The sequence below is a fragment of the Aphelocoma coerulescens genome, chromosome 2 (assembly GCF_041296385.1).
Source record: "Aphelocoma coerulescens isolate FSJ_1873_10779 chromosome 2, UR_Acoe_1.0, whole genome shotgun sequence".
NCBI classification, from domain to species: Eukaryota; Metazoa; Chordata; class Aves; order Passeriformes; family Corvidae; genus Aphelocoma; species Aphelocoma coerulescens.
The window spans coordinates 117,620,824-117,638,738 of record NC_091015.1 but is presented as its reverse complement, the minus strand read 5'-3'; the positions used below and the strand labels follow the sequence as shown (position 1 = coordinate 117,638,738).

Sequence of the window (17,915 nt, the reverse complement as noted above, 5' to 3'; positions counted from 1 at the left end):
GGTGTCTCAATGAGCCAAGAGGCAAAAAAGGATATTCATTAAGATGGTGTATGGAAAATAAGCATAAGTGTAATAGAAAATCAAGACAAGAAATAAGTGGATTTTTTGGTGAATATTTGCTTGCCAACGCCTAATAATTAAAGTATAATCAAATTATTTGCAATCAAAGCAAAAATATTAGCAACTTTGGCAAGTTTGGATCACCAAAACATTATTCTGATAAATGCTCAATAGAGATACTTCCATTAATGATGAAATCAGTCCATCTTGTAATAATTATATTTTTGTATTTTAAGTCCTATGTTTGTTTACACAATTTTAGCATTTTGTATAACCAGAAACTAAACATAGATATATTTGAAATATGCTATGCATATGCAAAGCAGGTTTTTTCCTTGATTTTTAAATATGCTGTTGGAAGTACTGTAAGATCTGTATAAGATGCGGCAATGCTGTAAGTTTTTAGCAAAAGTATCACACTGTATTTCAGACTTCACTGAAAATCTTGTGTATAGGATCTTTGTTACTGATGTTTTGGTGGGAAGAAGGATGCAGTTTGCATATCTTTGTGCACTTGGGTACAGCCTTATGGCGTGTCAATTGATTTGGAAAGCTGAGTGGCTTGTAGGTTCCTGGTCAAATTCAAGTGTTGGCAACACAGTCAGATGCAGAGTATCTGCAATCTTTAGGATAAGTTATCCAGTGCAGTTTTTAGATGTGACCAAGTATTTTTTGTTTTTGAAGAGAGGTTTCTGAATTCTTGTTCCTTTAACAAGTGGTATCATACAAAGTATTTTGATACGAGAAGCTGGCACAAAGTTAATGTTAAAATTTTGGCTGGTAACTGCTCTGAGTATTTGTGATTGTGATTTTAGACACAGTGGTTTGTGAAGGCCTTGTGGAAGTTACTGTGAGTTACTACTGACCGAGACTAAGTCAAGTCATGACAGTGTGCTCTTCATAGAAATTCTGGGGTTCTAAGCTTCTTTCCGCTTGGTAAAAGTTGCAAATCTTGCAAAGATGTCTGAGTTAACACATCATTCTGGACAAATACGCTTGTGACTTCTGTAGAGATCTTGTGTCATACAGCTTGCCTCTCTTTCTCTCCATTTTTCCATCAAAATTATGATAAAACTTTTAGAAACCTCAAAAATGTATTCTCTTACTGGGTCTTGTGATACATAGTAATGTTCTAAGTGTTTCTGTTGAACTCTCAATTCCCTGCTTAACATCTTTTATTGATTACTTTTTGTAAATATTTAGAAGTGTGTCAACTGAACTTCTGGAAGTAGTGACACTTTTAAGGAGGACAGAGGACAAGGACCTTCAGGTTCTGCAAATGTTATCCTCTGTAGTTTGTTCTTTAGGTGGAGATGGTGCTGTCAATAAAGGATGGTTGAAAAATGTTTTAGAACATTAGTGTTCAATGCTAGTTTTTGTCTGTAGATAGTCTCTAAAAACTATTTGACCCAAAGGTACAGGCTTCTGTGTATCCCTGTATTTCTGTAATATACAAATTTTTGCTTTGAATTCTAAGAATGCTTAGAAATAATTTCTAGCTTTTTTTTTTTTTAACGGCAGCTACTTTTATAGAGACTTTTGGATTCTTCTTTCTGTTGGTGTCCAAAGATGTTATATAAGAGTTTGTGTTCTGATATTAGGGAAGCTCATTGGGATTATGATTAGAGATGATTGTTATCATACTTACCCTGCTACTATGAGTGCTTAGTCCCAGATTCTCACTAACAGATCCTCAGCAAGTTGTCATCACGGTGAGAGCTGACTTAACAGTGCATTGGAAGACTTTCTTTGATTAGCCTTCTTACGAGTCACATACAGTTGTTCTCATTTCCTTCCAGCAAGGTTTCTACTTAATCTTTTTATATCTTAGTTTTTGTATCTGCTACTTCTATTAATTACGGTAATATTATGTAGTCATATGGATAATTGAGAGACATGATACAAAAGACAGTTCTTAGCTTGAAAATCTGTCATTTGAGAATAAAATTGTTTCCCTTAAATGTGTACTATCATTTCATTAATTTGTTGATGTAAGAAATTTCTCTCAATTTGGACTGATAGTTCTTCGTTAAGTGGGATAGCTAACTGATAAATGTATGTCTTTCAGATGATAAATTGGCAAATAGCATGGGATATTCAGTTAATCACATGCAAAATTACAGAAGGATACAGGCTTCTCAGTGTTTGGATGTGGCTCTTAGCTTCATTTTTTCAGCTTCCTGAACAAGTTTCTGCAATGGAGCTGCTGGATCAATTTGAAATACTAAAAAAACTGTATTGCTTTTTGCCATCTTGGGTAGCTAAGTAAAATTGAAAATTACATTGCCAGGTGTCTTTACATTTAACTGATACAGTTTAGATCCCCTTTAAGAGGTTTGCATTGGCAATACAGTTCCAGTAGTCAGAAAAATACTTCTGGGCTGTGGAAGGTTGCTCTGTGGGTGTTCTGTCTCTGTTATCCTTTGGCTGCATCACTAAGCTCTGAGTCTGTTTATTCTCATCATTCTCACGCGCTGCCTACTTGGATTGGTTACGGTAGGAGGAGACGGGATTTTAAGGGTCCAGAAGTTGCATATTATAGGGAACTGTTTGTGTTGGAAAGGTTTGGTTTCCAAGGGGTTAAATGTCTTTTCTAAAGATATTGTAGTTTTGGTTTCACTGTTCTACCTTTGTCACATTGGAGAGTGTTCCATTCCTTCGGTTTTAAAAGTCAGCACCAGAAATTCTTCTTTTATGGTAATAGGCTGAAGGACCAGAGGAAGCAGGCCAGTGACTTTGTGCTTACAGCAAGGTATTTCTCCTTCACTTACCACCTCAAGCCTATTCATGTGACTGCAAGCTGTGGTGGTACACGTAAAAAGTTAAATATTTGTTTGTTGAACACCTTTTCCAAGGCAGGTAGTAAATCCAGAGGCAAAATCAATGTTGACTTCATGCTGAGTGTTTTAGTTGGCTCAGTAGCCAGGTAAGCCTCGCTGTGCATGTGCAGATCAAGTAGTAGTAAAACTTCTGAGATTTTGTGCTGATATGTGAAAGAGAAAAGAAACAGAGGCATATTTGAAGGAGTGTAAACTGCTGAGGAGTTATCTGTGATTTGTGGGGTTGTGTTTTGTTTTGAGGTTTGTGGGGTTTTTTCGTCTATAAAGAAAACCTGTGACTGGAGCTAGTATATAAACTGAACCTTGCTTCTTGATTCAGATTTAAAGGTTAAAGGTATCACAGTTGATTCACACTTTCATGTATCATAACTGTAAAGTGCTCTGCTGAAAGCTTCTTGGGCATGTGACATTGTCTCAAACTCCTTTAGCATTATATTAATCTCATGTCATAAACACCTACCAACAAATTGAGAGCTATTAACTTTATTTATCATGAAGCATAGGTGGTGCTCCAGACTGATCCTCCAGTTTATAAAAGAGGGTATTCTCTTGTTTGTACAGACAGCTTTTTGCTTCTGTATCATTCCATGGGTTTAAGGACTGATATCCTGCTGTGTGCAAAACAGGCTCAACTCCGGGATTTTTTTTTTTCTTAATTTTAACACAATTAACACAAACTTCTGATGATGATTGGGGGGAAATTAATCTTTTAGAGAAATGCCTTTCTTTCCCCTTTTCCAAACTCATCTTCTATCATACGGCTTTATTTCCCCATTCCTAGTCTAATCTATCGTTTTCCCAATGCACATTGCATGGTCGATCACAATTGCTTTCGTTAGACAACAGGTGGTGTGAGACATCAGGGCATGTACAGGGCTTTATTCTGCTGCTCTTACTGGTTTTTTTCTGCTATGATGAATTGGCCATAGGTCACAGCTCCATAGGAGCAGGAGGACAGAGAGGGGAAATTCTGTGCCCTGACATGGGTCCTCTCCATGGGCCTCAGCACCTTTGGGACCATCCCTGCTCTGGTGTGGAGAAGTCAGTGTTTCCTCTGATGCATCTTCTCCATTGTTTCTCATTTGTCTCTTCTATTTCTTCCCTAATAAGTTTGAGCAGAATCCATGTGCCCTTCTGGTTGAAATTTTGGTGAGGAGTGAGTTGTTTCCATGGGTTTGAGAGCCATCTGGAACTGGCTATGGCTGTCTCAGGGCAATTGATTGCTTTTTCTCACACTGAAGGTCACCCCTACAGCTCTCTGTCAAAGCCCGGTAGCATACACTCAGCACGCTTCCAAGTGTGGTTTAGCAGCAAATTTGGTTTTCAATCAACAGCTATGGTTGTTTTCCCAGAATATTCAAAATTTGGTTTGTTGACATAATCTATACTTTTCAGGCTTGAGGTGTCATTTTTCTCTACTGTATGCACATAACTGTTCATCTTTGTACCATTTTAACTCTTGCATTTGCATGTAATGATAATAAGTAACCAATAGTTTAGGTATCCATGCCTTTCCACACCTTTCTTAGCTTGTGGATTTATTTGAAGCTTGTCTCTGTTTTTCCCCCAACATCTCTCCTTGTGTATACAAAAAGATAAAAATTTTCCACTTTCCACTGAGTTGTTTTAACACAATAACCTCCAAACATGCTTTCACTGTGAGTGTGCAGAGGCATTTCTGAGCAAAGTGATTGTATTGTACTCTTGAAGATTTTGATGACGTGACAAGCTGGATCATGGTTGTGTGTCTGGATTATCATAAAATAACTCACAGATTTATTGTATGAATGTGCTGCTGGGTTGTCTCATGAATCTTACCAAATTGAGCTGTGTGCCTCTTCAGTACTTACTTGGGAAAGGGCACAGTGCTGGGCTGAAAAAGACATGGCAGTGAAACCTGAACTTTTTATCAACAGAAGATACCATATCTCTTACATGCACAAATCTTCTGAGAAATGAAACATTTGACCAAACACTGTCTATCAGAACTGAATGAAAATCACCAACTGTGCAAGTAAATTGCCCAGTAGGTTCACTTTAATTCAGGAATGACCAGCGGCTTCTCTTTCTGGAGATTACATCCACATGCTGGGATAGCAGCCCCATCACTGCTACCTGGAATAGTGGGAAGAGACGGGAACTAGGATAACCAAGAATGTAGGACAGAGGGAGCGGGGAAGTAGAACAAGTAGGTCTTATATAGAAGTGAAGCACTGAAACTGAGAAATCCCCGAAGCTGGCCAAAGTTTACAAAGGATATGGCCTCTTAAACTATGGCCTGGCCAAGAAAAAAGTTATCTGTAGTTTGGACTGCCAAACTTGGTCCGTGTACCTGCCTAGTAACTTGTGAAGTGGAAAGGACCTGCTGCCAGCAGATAGACAAATGCTGGGTTCACCCAGGAAATCAAAGCTTAGCCTGCCAGGCTGTTGGAGTTGTTTTAGTTGAGGCTCACCCGTGGAATGGGGGAGAGGACCAGAAGGAGGAGGCTGCCCCTGCTCCAGTAGCAGGGTGCTGTCTTGTACGTGCACTAGCTGATCCTAACTTCTTGCTACCTTAAAGTAAATACTAAACTCTTCATAAGGTTTTAAGAGCAGAAGAGCCTTTGGGAAATCAAGAAAACAGGGGAGCTGTGATTATAGCTGGAGGGAAAGATGCTTATCCGTGCTTTCAAATGTAAAACTCTACAGTTACTCTGTATTAACCACTGACCTCGAATGGCGCAGTAGAATGTTAGCTTTCTTACTTTTCTTGCTCTGAGCGATTTTGTATTTTTTCCTGCACAGATTTGCTATGTGAATATTTGTGTAATGTGAGAAGTAAAATTGAAGTGATCTGAATGTAGAAGAGTTAAAAAGTATTGCTCCAGGTTCTTAAGTCTGAATATCAGTGTCTGTGTCATCTTCTTTTGTTTCACTTGCACCAAGTGCTGTGAGAAATTCAACAATTTTTCTAATTTTGCTGATGGATGATAACTGTAACTTTAATATAGTCACAGGGAGAAAATAATGGAAATATGGAAAGTAGGCTTCTAACGAAACCATAAGCAGTGTTTTAAAAATATTTTCATGAGTCTGAGTAATAGGGAGGGAAAAGAGAGATGTGGGAAACTGTGAGGGCAAGCTGCTGCAGAGAATGCTAGAGCTTCCTTCAGGGGAGAATCTGGCTAAAAGTGCATAAAGCACCTGTCTGAGTTGTCACTGCAAGACTGAGTGGGTTGATGGAGTTTGATGAGACCAGAGTGGACTTTTACTTGAGTTTCAAAGTCCTGGAAAGGCAGGAGAAAATACAGATATTTATTTTATTATTTTGGGAAATAAATTAGTGTTGGATGTCACAGTGCAAAAATGAGGGCAAAAGCAGAGGCATTTAAATGCGTATAGAAAGCAGGATAAAAAGTCCAAAGCTACAGCAAACACATTCAAAAGAAGGCATCAGAGTGGCAAAGGTTGTTTGGGTTCAAAAAAATAAACTTCAGTGTTTTAACAGTGAAGAATTTTTCCAAAAGAAATCCTAATTATTTTTTTATGTTTGATACAATTGAAGAACAAAGACTTTAATATCCAACATTAAGAAATACTAGGTTGGTTTGATGCCTCAAGAGTGTAGTTAAATATGGGACACCCTCTAGATCATAACTATTGCTGTTGTAGTCTTGTAGTCAGAAGTAGAACTGTTCAATCTCATTCCTCTGCCCTCATGGTGATTATCTGTAAGACAGTTCCTCCTCCTTAAAATTCACTAGAGCATATTTTATGCAGGTAAAAAAAAAACCCCACCCAAGTATGGACAGATTTGGCTAAATTGAGAAAACAAGTGATCTTAAGTTCAACTGTGTTCCAAGAGATGATGTCTGATTACTCATCAATAGCTTGTGGCAAAGTAAATAGACCATGCCTTTTTTGTTGTTGTTGTTTCAATGTATCTGAATAGTTTTTGGACTACTTAGTTATCATAACTAAATAACCTTCAATTTTTGTAGGCATTTGGCATAGCTTCTGATGAAAAGTTTGTTATCACCACGACAAATAGGAAGGAAATTACAGAAGATAACTTCAGTAAGTATCTTAGATGGCAAAATATTTATAGCTGTTTCTTATATTGATCATAAAGGTCACATGATAATTGTTTGTGCTCTGTGACATGCAATAATTAACTGAAAGTACAAATCCTGTAATAGTTTGCCAAGAACTGTTAAAAAATTATTTTCATAAACATGTTTTTGACAAGTTTGATGGCAATTATACTAAGTATCTTCCATCACAAATTCTGTAAAGGATAGGAAAAAATGGTATGTACATAGCTGTCACCTGAGAAAACTTGCATTATTAAGCTTGGAAATGTGAAAAGATACTAATTTAAATGTTGTTGTTAAATGCTGAGCAGGCAACGCCTAAGAAAATACAGGATTACCTGCTGCTATGCTTGTGCTTGTTTTGAGAGCAGAAGCTGCGTGATGCAGTGCTCTTCAATGTACTTCGTGTTTCATCTTCACTGCAGGCGACCTTGTTCAAGATGGAGTTACTTTGTATCTGCTGCAGTCAGTTGATCAAATGTTGCTTTTGGCAACCAAGGAACGAATCGACTTTCTGCCTCACTACGATACACTTGTCAAAAGTGGCATGTACGAGTACTATGCCAGCGAGGGCCAAAATCCTTTGCGTAAGTACCTGCAGAAGTAATCTTGTGTAAATGATATTTCTATGAATATAATGTGATTATGAGCAATTCAATTTAAAGTTATAGCTGCTAAAAAATAGTCTTAGCTGTAAAAGAAAAATTAACTATGTTCTTCATACAGATTTTTCTTCTAAAAATTTTTAAAAGTAGCTACCTAAGAATCCAGATTTATAGAGGTACCTCCTCCAATACTTCTTCAAGAAGTTTGACTATTTTAGAAGTAAAATAACTTTGGCCTGAATAATCTTGTGCACGTCATTCAGACAGATCAGGATGTGTGTTACTAGGTTTTTGTCTTCTGTACTAAACCAGTAGACTTTGTGTTTGAATTTCATGAACAGTTTTTGTATGAGCTACTGTAGAATTTTGTGTGCCCTCCCATCTGGGGTTCTACAAGGTTTAACTTACCAACAAGAGCAAGTACTTCTTTAAAAAGATGCTGCTTTAATTAGTTTTTGTCTAAGTGATGTATGAAATATGTAACCAGCATTTTGTATCGTTTTAGTGAATAAATTAATTTCTGTTTATGACTTCTCTGAAAATTCTGTCTGTGGCTGTGATTACTTTCTAAGTATGTTCTCCTTGGGTACAGCAGGTTCAAAATTGCACAGAAAAAGAATGAAAAAAAAAAAATCAAGACTCAAGCATGATACCATTCCCATTGTTTTAAAACAATATAAAAAATGTCCAAAAATAGCAGATGCATTTTTAAGGACCAGCCTTTCCCCTTTCCTTCTTGTGCACATCATTTGTTCCCTGGCCCAGCAAAGGCACTTTTTTGGTGCGGGTTTGGGGTACTGTGCTCTAAGTGCACTAATAGTTGAGTCAATGGTACACCTATCCCTGTGCACAGGAATTGTTGTGTAAGGCCACACAAAGCATTCTGTGGAGATCTGTGCTTTCTTCCTGCCAGCAGCTATTAGTGGACTTGTTGCTCCCCAACACAGATGAACTTATGGGAAAGGCCAAGGTGGGCTTGGTCTGTAGTGACCATGCCCTGGTGAATTCGATTAAATAGGCAAGGTATAAAGTATTGTAAGGACTCTAAACCTTAGGAAATCGACTTTTCAGTTGTTTAAGGACATGGTGGATGGGACGGTGTGGGAAACACCCTTAGAGATAAAGGAGTAGAAGAGTGCTTGCAGTTAGTGAAAGACTGGGTGTGGAAGGCAGGAGAATAGCATGGCTGAGTAAAGACCCTCTGGTCAAACTAAAACACAAGAGGGAATTGCATAGGTGGTGGAAGCAGGGGCATGAATACTAAGAATACTATAGGGATGCTGCCTGGGAAGGTACGGATGAGATCAGGAAGGCTAAGGCACAGCTAGAGCTAAATTTGGCCAGGGATGTGAAGATGAATAATAAGAGTTTCTACAGATACATTAGAAAAGGATGACAAAAGAAGTTGCACCCTAAATAAATGAAATGTAGGGTGAGGGGGTCCAGTGGCAGCCAGCATGGAGAAGACTGAAGGACTAAGCAGTTTTTTGCCTAAGTTTTCACTGGCAGCAAATTGCAGTTTTGAGCCTATGTAAGTGTAATGCAGCTGATGCTTCTTATTTACAACATCTCTAAGGGCAATACCTAACAATTTCCAAATGCTGATGACGGGCCGTTGTTCTTTGGTATGGAGTAGTAAGTATGGATCACATAAGTGATGCTCAACTACTCATGTTTGCAACGAGGAAAGCTGTAAAAAAGTGCAGAACTGTTTTTATGCTTAGATAACTTGAGGGAAAACGGCAAATGCTTCAGTGTTGCTGCATTATGCTATAGTACTCAAGGATTCTCTTTTACATGTCTGAAGTGCATGGCCAGCGTAATTTGCACTATAGCATTCTGAAGAACTCTGCAAACTGTAGGAAATAAGGTTTCCTTTTTAGAGAGACTGAATGGAAATGTCTGTTCTCTGAGGCTGATCAGGCAGATTAATTCAATCCGAACTTGATGTATTTTTTTTCAGATTGATTCTGTTGTCTAAATTAAATGCAGTTTTCCAGTAAACTTAGGTAGTTTAATTAGGTAAGAGCTCCAAGCATTAATGGTTAGAAACAACAAATTTGTGCAAACAGTTTGCCTGACTATTTCTGCTGTGTATTGCCATGGATCTGACAGAACTTTGGTTGTATTTACCATTCACTGAAATCCTTCAACAATTTCTACAATTTTCTTTGTGTTTTTTGTAAGCAATTAACATTCTAGTTTTAGATGTTTTACAGAATTTCAATTCAGGTTTCTTCAGTTAATACATTCTTCCCTCAATATTTTAACAAGTCAAAGTCCGCTTTTTACGTACTTTGGACTCTCATATGAATCATAAAAGTTCATTCCTAATCATGGAAAGGACAAATCTGTTTTGGTAAGGAAACTGTTAGTTCATCATTGTTCTTTCCAATAATTGTGTTCTTACCGTTAGGAGAGATGTGAGATTCAGTGATGAAACAAATCACAAAGTACATGTACAAAAGCTTTTTTCTTTTTTAAACAAGATGTTATGTGATTTTGATTGTTCTGACAGGTATTAGGTCTTGCTTGTGTTCAGATAATGTGTTATCCTAATTGCTCAGAAGAAACTACTGTGAGTGTCTGTTTTCTGAGCGTTAATAGGGTTATTTTTCTTCAATTTCTTTAGCATTTGCCCTTGCTGAGTTGATTGACAATTCTCTGTCAGCTACATCCCGAAATACTGGTATTCGGAGTATACAGATAAAATTGGTAAGATGGAGAAACTTTAATTTTTTCAGATGTAGTTTGCATTATCCTTTTTTTTTTCCTGTTGCTCCTTGTTGATCTGTTTGTTTGTTTTTCCCCAGTTATTTGATGATTCCCAAGGAAAACCAGCTGTTGCTGTGATCGATAATGGAAGTGGAATGACTTCTAAACAGCTTAACAACTGGGCTGTATATAGATTGTCAAAGTTTACAAGACAAGGTGACTTTGAAAGGTTAGCAAGTTCTAAATATTTCTACAACAGTCAGCAAGCTCTGCGAAGGTCCACAAAATACGCTTTTAAGACGTAGCTGTATACCAACACTTGGCTAAACCCTGTCATTTTATGATTACATAAATAGACCCATACTTTTTCTAGGTAGGAGATAGAGAAGCTTCATAACACAAAACTGCTCTTCTATTATTATGACACACTGAATACTTTTTTATTTTTGAATTTTATTTTTGAATACCTTTTCTAAACTGTCTTTTGCTTGCCTGTATACAGTTAGGGGCATGCTATGTCTTGCAGAGGATTTTTGTACTGTGTTCCTCTGTTACCTGAAAGCCTTTCAGTAGTGCATTAAATGATGCAGTCAATATCTGTTATGCTATTGGAATAACAGATAAACAGAAACATGGTTTTAATTCAAGTTTTCTTTTAATTTAAATCTTAATTCTGTATAATGTATTATAAAGTATACCTGAAGATGTCTATTTTTTGTTGCAGGCTAGGCAAAATACGTTTTTTTGTTTTAAAGAAGAGAAAGTAGAGGGTTTGTAGTGGGTTTTGCTACTTACATGAATTAACTTTATGGTTTTGAATCTGTTCTCAAGAGATCTTCCACCTACACAGCCAGGTTTAAACCTAGTATATAAAATTCCACAGAATTAGTTATGTACAGTTTTTGAGCTTCAGTTACATTTTAAGTACCTTAAGCCTGGGATTGTAAATGTGAAGATGAGAATTACAGCCTCAGTCATAACTAATTTGTCATATGAGCAGGTAGTGTAAAAAGTAGTGGGACGGTGGGAAGGTATAATATAGCCGGGGGAAGTTTTTTTGCATTGAAAGCATCTCCAAATAGAAAGTCAATGTCTTTTAAACGTCTGGAGATAAGTGCATAAAAAGTGATTCTGGGTCATTTGTAAAGAAATTGACTGCTTTTTGAAATTGCTGTAGGCTAGTTTAGTAATGGAAATGCAGAGTATTCTTAAACTGCAGGTTTAAATTGTGGATTACTACCACTTAATGGGAGCATAGGTGTAAATTATAGCAGGATACAATCTACACCTTATTTTCTTTTTGGGATTGCTATGATTGAAAAATAAATGTTTGTCTTAAACTAGGTAAGACTGTTCAAGCTGACTTAAAAGACATGGAATTTCACTACCGGTAGCATATGTCATCTCTCCAAGTCTTCATTTAATAGTTGGTGGCATTATTTCCCACTTCGACTTAGAAGTGTTTTTATGAAAGGGTGCTGTCAGAAAGATCAGGCTTGCTTTGTAAGCCATTTTCATTTGAATAATATTTGGTTTGTGAGAAGGGACAGAAATATTTTATAAGATCACTTAGGAAAATACTTACTCTGTCATCATCCTTTTAAAAAGTGTACGTCAAGAATTTCAGGCACATACCTTTTGATGTTGCAATTTTAAAAGGTATAAAGTGAAGAATTTTTTAACAAAATGCCAGGAGAAAGAATTTAATAGAAGCTTTAGATCAGAAGTATCTTTGGGTTTTTTTAATTACTTTTGTCTTGAAAAAATTTATTAAAGACCCTTTTATTCTCAGTGATCATTCAGGATATGTACGCCCTTTGCCAGTGCCTCGTAGTTTAAATAGTGATATCTCGTATTTTGGAGTTGGAGGCAAACAAGCAGTGTTCTTCGTTGGACAGTCTGCCAGAGTAAGTCAATGTCAGACTTTAATTTTGTTTTAGAACACTGGCACACAATCAGATTGTTATTTCCTAATTTTTAATCACACCATTGAAGTGTTTTATGATGTTAATTTTAAGTCTTATTTTGATTTTAAATGCTGTTTCTTTAATAAAATCAGATGATAAGCAAACCTGCAGCATCTCAGGATGTTCATGAGCTTGTCCTTTCTAAAGAGGATTTTGAAAAGAAGGAGAAAAATAAAGAAGCAATATATACTGGATTCATTCAAAACAGAAAGGTAAATAGCCTTAAGATTCTCATATTTTTAATTGAAAGCCTTTTCCAGGTTAGTGTGATTTAACTGTGTAATATTCTTGTAATACTTACCTGGGGATATCTTCATCTTATTGAATGATTTGCACCATGGAGTGTGAAAGGACATAACCAAAAGCTTAAAGACACTGTATCATAACACTTTATTTGTATGTGATGCTTTTTCCTCTTTTCAGTTAAGGTTAAATGACAGAAATACTTTACAGTTTTACTTGTCAGGTTAAGAAAAATATTTTAAAATACTTTTCTAAGCACAGCATATTTTTTTGTTGTGTATGAAACAAAGAAAAAAGAATTTTCTCTAAAGCAGTAAGTAACAATTAGGGAACCAAATTGTACTTATTTAGAAATATGTGAAACTAACCTGCATATGAGAGAAAAGTTCAGCCAACTCAACAAAACCCAGTGGTTTTACAAATATTCATAATTTTGTAAAATAGATGAGCTATTTAGCTGAAAACTAAACTCAGCAGTCCTGATGCTTTTCATGAAGAAAAAGAGCTTAAGTTAAAAGCTGTAAGATAAGGAGGAAAACAGAAAAGAACTGTTCTTTGGACATTTTTGAGCAAGCAGGGAAAAGCAAAGATGTATCTAAGGGTGCAGATGGGAGGAAAAATGTGTGCTGTGTATGATAAGGTAGTCAGATCCGGAACCCATATCTAGTGAGGTTTATATCAGTGTTCTGGGGGTTTTGTGGGTGAGAAAGGAACAGGAGGTAAATAAGGTTTTTATAATGCCAGTCTTGGGTTAGTGACTTGTAACAAAAAGTGAATTGTCAGAGTTTTGTTTTTGTTCTCTGTGCAATGTCATTAAGAAGGTAGACTCACAAAAATAGAAAGTGAAAATAAAAGAGGACAAAACCTGCTTTATTGTAAAGGATACAAATGCTTTCCCTCCCTGTTTGATATTAAAGAAAGAGGGTGGGTGATACAAAGGTAGATACAAAGTAGAAGGTAAGCTAACAGGCACAAGTTGCAGGAAAGTATCTGAATGAGGTGCATAGATACCACCAAAGAATTCAATAAGGTGTTGCAGTCAACTGTTTGAAAAGTTGTGGTAATAATATAAAATTTAAAGTTAAGCTGACACTGTTCTAAAAATGCAAGTAAAGCTCTATTAGAGTTAAAAAGTAACTTTTAACTATCCAAGAGGGAAGAGATTATGTGAAGAACTCAAGTAATAGAAGTGAAGTGTGAAGATAATGGATAAATAACTTGGGTTCAGGAATTTTTTTGAAAATCATTGAAATACCTAGGCCAGTTCGTTATGTGTGAATTTGTCTCTTTAATGACTTGAAAAATGGTCTGCACTGCACATATGTGAGCAAGAGAATACTGTGGCAGAAATAGAAATTGTAATAGATTACTAGTGTGAGAAGAATAATTGAGCCTTTGAGCCATTTAGTTGGTGAAGGAAGTTACTTTTGCAAAGAAATCAAGATGTAGTTAACAAAAGGGACTCCAGAACAAGGCCATAACACTGAAGAGAAGTCACATTGATGGCATCCCTACTGGTGGTCTTTCCTTGATGGATAACAGGCACCTGTCTCCACTGCAGTCACTTCTCTGGACCATTTAATATTGCAAACAAGTAAATAATAATTTTCTAGTTGAGTTGGATGCTAGGAATGTAGGGGAAGGTGCCATGGTATTTTGTCATCTGTTGTGGGAAGGCAACCAGAGAATTTGGGAATGACATTTTGGAGATGCTTTCACTCTGTAAACTGTATAGAATGGTGTTTGTTCAGCATCAGTGTGCAGTTTCTAAGTTTGTCAAATCACATGGAGATGATGACCAAGCAGCTCTGGCTTTTCTTTATTATCACTGATCCCATCACTAGCATAAAATAGTCCTTTGTTTGCATGAAATCAGGCAAGCCTGTTAGGTTTAAAAGAGACTACACTGTGGGCAGAAAAAAGAGATGTAGTCTTTTTTGATAGGAGGTCTCAAAACTGCTTAAATTATCCTCTTGGTTAAGGAGAGCTCTTTGATTCCCTGAGGAAAATAAGTCTTAGTAGAACACCCTTGATCAACTATTTCACCTAAGTATGGCTAGGTAGGACATGTCTCCTTTCATTCCTTAGTAATGTGGGGCTTGTCTGCTTTCCTGCAAAATAAGGCATGCAGCTGCATTTACTACAACATATCTTCTCAGCTGTAGCAGTTGTTTTCATTCACTATAAAGATCTTAACCTTTGTTTTAAAAAGATCTTTCTTCCTGGATGTACCAAATGTGAGGGATTAATCACTGGTCCAGTGTGAAGCATGATATCAACCACTGTCTCTCTGCAGTTTAGAAACCTGTCATAAGAGCAAAGTGCATCCATCCAGGAAGAGATGTAGTAGTAGATCAGTAGTTTCCGGAATCAGGAATCTCTTTCTGTTAGACTACTTGACATTTCATCTGGAATTGAAGATTCACCTTTTTGTTGTTTTTGTTTTAATAGCAAAAGTATGGTTCTTCCACTTGAGTTTCTGATATAGAAAGCAGCCTATCCATTTAAAAGCAAATAATTTTTTTTGGCTTTGTTTTCTTAAAGAGGACTTAATGTCTTGCACACTTAATGCTCCCACTTGATGGGTGAGAACATGGCTATCACACAGTGCTATATTAAACATGATTAAATGCATTTCTAGACTGCACACTTCGAGTGCTGTGATGCAAGTGAGTTGAAAATAAACTGAATCAGTGATGTCACATTCTCAGCTTGTTGACTTTAATTTGAAACTTTTATTTTAAGCTTTAATCCTTTGTGGTACTTAGCATCATGTGTTCTGTATTACTTTTCTGTTATGTTTTTTATCCCTTTCAAGTTGATGGGAGTTCAGAAATTCAATTTACATCCCTGCTCTTATTATTTTACTCTTTTTGTAGCCATCTGACTCTACTCACATCACAAGTGATGATGAAAGATTTCTTCATAATCTAATATTAGAAGAAAGGGATAAAGAGAGTTTCACAGCAGTTGTCATTACAGGTGTACAACCAGATCACATGCAGTACTTGAAAAACTACTTTCATCTTTGGACAAGGCAGCTGGCGTAAGTTGGCGATTTAAAAGATTTAAACAGTGGGATACTAACAAAGTCAGATAATTATGAACTGCTTTCTTTTTGTTCCTTGACATTGGCCTTATTCCTGTTAAGGCTGTTGATACTACAATTAGTCTTCTTACGTAACCAGTTTTACAGAAGCTAACACAACTGAGTGGGCCCCCCCAACCAAAGATGTGACTTGATGATTGATACATAATTACCCACTATAATTTTTAGTAGCCTATTCAAGTTAATGTTGTATTACTAATGTAATAATTTGTTAATCTAATTACTAATAACTGCATCAGTTACTTTGCTCAGGGCTGTGCTCTAGTTGGTACCTAGCTTTGTATTTGCAGTCTTAGGGGGATCTTTTCGTTGGTTGACTTTTTTAAACAACAACGGAAAGTACTGCTGCTTCATCCCAGTTTAGGAGGGAGAAGGATATATGATATTGTCCACTCTGTACTACAGTAATGTCATCAGTGGGCCTGCAGAGCCTGGAGATACCTGTGAATAGTTTTTGGGCTTACCTGTTAAGATGATGGATCCATCTGTGAATGTAAACTGAAATACAAAGTCATAGACCAATTTTGAAATCTGGCGAACTATAGAACTTTGTTTTCAAACTATGATTTTGTTTTTGTGATACCTATAATCTGATAATAATAGATATGCTTAAAAAAAGGATTAATATAAGAATCAAATAATATCTTATTATGTGAAATATCTTTCAGTGTTGCACATAAAAACTTGTTGCTGAAACTATTTTTAACCTCATGAAAATGTAGGGTACATCTACATGCAGAGAATAACTTAGGTCCCTCATTAGCTTCCAGGTGCTCGTCAAGTGAACACTCACACTTACGTGTGTGTTAGTTCTTTCCAGCCATCTCTTGAAGTGAAAGACCTGCCTCTGTTTGAGATGGAACCCAGGTGGAATTACTCAAATACATGCCCTGTAGCTGTTACAGTAAAACCAATCAGATTTAGCCTTCCAGTGCTACACAGTCCTGCATCACTATTTCAGCTGTAATGGCCCTTTACCCCTTGAACACCTCCCCATTCCCTTCTGCCATGCATTTTGCCACACATGCATGATACCAGTTTCATTCTGCTTTAATGGGCTGCAGCACAGCCCTCATTATTTTGGGTGCTTTGAAGTGGAGATGAACCTCTAAAATAACTATGTCTTAAGGCCATGAGACTACCTTTTGAAGAAATGCAGACAAAATACTAAGCAATTTGGACATACCATAAAGTCCTGAGCAATGAGACTATGAGGAGCTGTTTTCTGGAAACTAAGATTTCTCTTTGGGGAACATTTAGTGCAGTGGATGTCAGAAGCAAAGCAATTATAAACTTGCAGGTGCATTTAACTTTTGTCATGCACTCAGTCCCATTGACTCGTATAATCTCATTTTTGTCCACATGATCTCCCAGAGGCTTAAGGATTCAGTCTTTGAAGTTGGAAGAACTAGCTAGCTTGCTGAAAAGTTGAAGTAAATAGAGTTAAGTTCCTCAGTTTTCTCAAATTGCATATGTCTATGAAATTAATTAATCTATCTGACCATGTGGATTTTTGAAGTTTCTTAAATGAGGAAAAACGCCCATTAAAAAACAATGTTTACAACAGAAAAATTATTTCTAATATACAGATCACATTCATGACTCCTACCTACATTCAAATTTGTATAAATAACTTAAAGATAATCATTGTTTGTTACATGTTTCTATTACTATGAGATGATTGATACAAAACTGGTATCAGAAACAAAGTGTGGAAAGATTTGTGGCTCTAGTTCTTTCTGATCTCCAGAGTGCAGAACAATTTACAGTAGTTTTATTAGTTTACCCTGTGATGTGAAGGATCTGTAGCCATGTAACAGTTCTATTTTTTTGCACTTCTGCATTTTTTTAAAATTTGTTCCAATTATTTTACCCAAAAATTGGTCCTAATGTGATTGTGCATGACAGAGGTGAATGAAAAGCAGTCACTCCCTTTAGTGAATCTTCTGTACCAGATATATGTTGTCAAGGAGTTGATTTATAACAGTGCAACAAACCAGTTATATTTTAATAAAAATACGAGCTTATTTAGATTTTTGAAAACATTATGATGTGCAATTTTTAAATTTCACTTGCTGGTTTGTGTTTTTTTCTGAAATGTATTTCAGACATATTTATCACTATTATATCCATGGACCCAAAGGAAATGAAGCTAATGCTGTAACAAAAGACATGAGCCCTTTCAACAACATCGACATTCAGGTAAAAGATTTTATACATGTTAGTCAAAAGTCCTCTTTGATGGCAACTTATTTCATGTTGTGCTTGTTCCTCTGTAATCATGCATTTTAAAATACAGCATT

At 36.4% G+C, this 17,915-nt stretch overlaps 1 protein-coding gene across 1 annotated transcript in view; it reads left to right on the top strand.

Annotated features, from left to right (window-relative positions):
• The window catches only part of SMCHD1 (structural maintenance of chromosomes flexible hinge domain containing 1), a 69,880-nt gene that overhangs the window by 4,695 nt on the left and 47,270 nt on the right, over positions 1–17,915 (top strand). The window contains exons 2-9 of the mRNA XM_069004557.1: positions 6,881–6,956; positions 7,399–7,560; positions 10,211–10,293; positions 10,392–10,522; positions 12,086–12,200; positions 12,353–12,472; positions 15,383–15,549; positions 17,721–17,814. Of these exons, the coding sequence (XP_068860658.1) occupies positions 6,881–6,956; positions 7,399–7,560; positions 10,211–10,293; positions 10,392–10,522; positions 12,086–12,200; positions 12,353–12,472; positions 15,383–15,549; positions 17,721–17,814 (948 nt within the window). The remainder of the gene's footprint in view (positions 1–6,880; positions 6,957–7,398; positions 7,561–10,210; positions 10,294–10,391; positions 10,523–12,085; positions 12,201–12,352; positions 12,473–15,382; positions 15,550–17,720; positions 17,815–17,915) is intronic.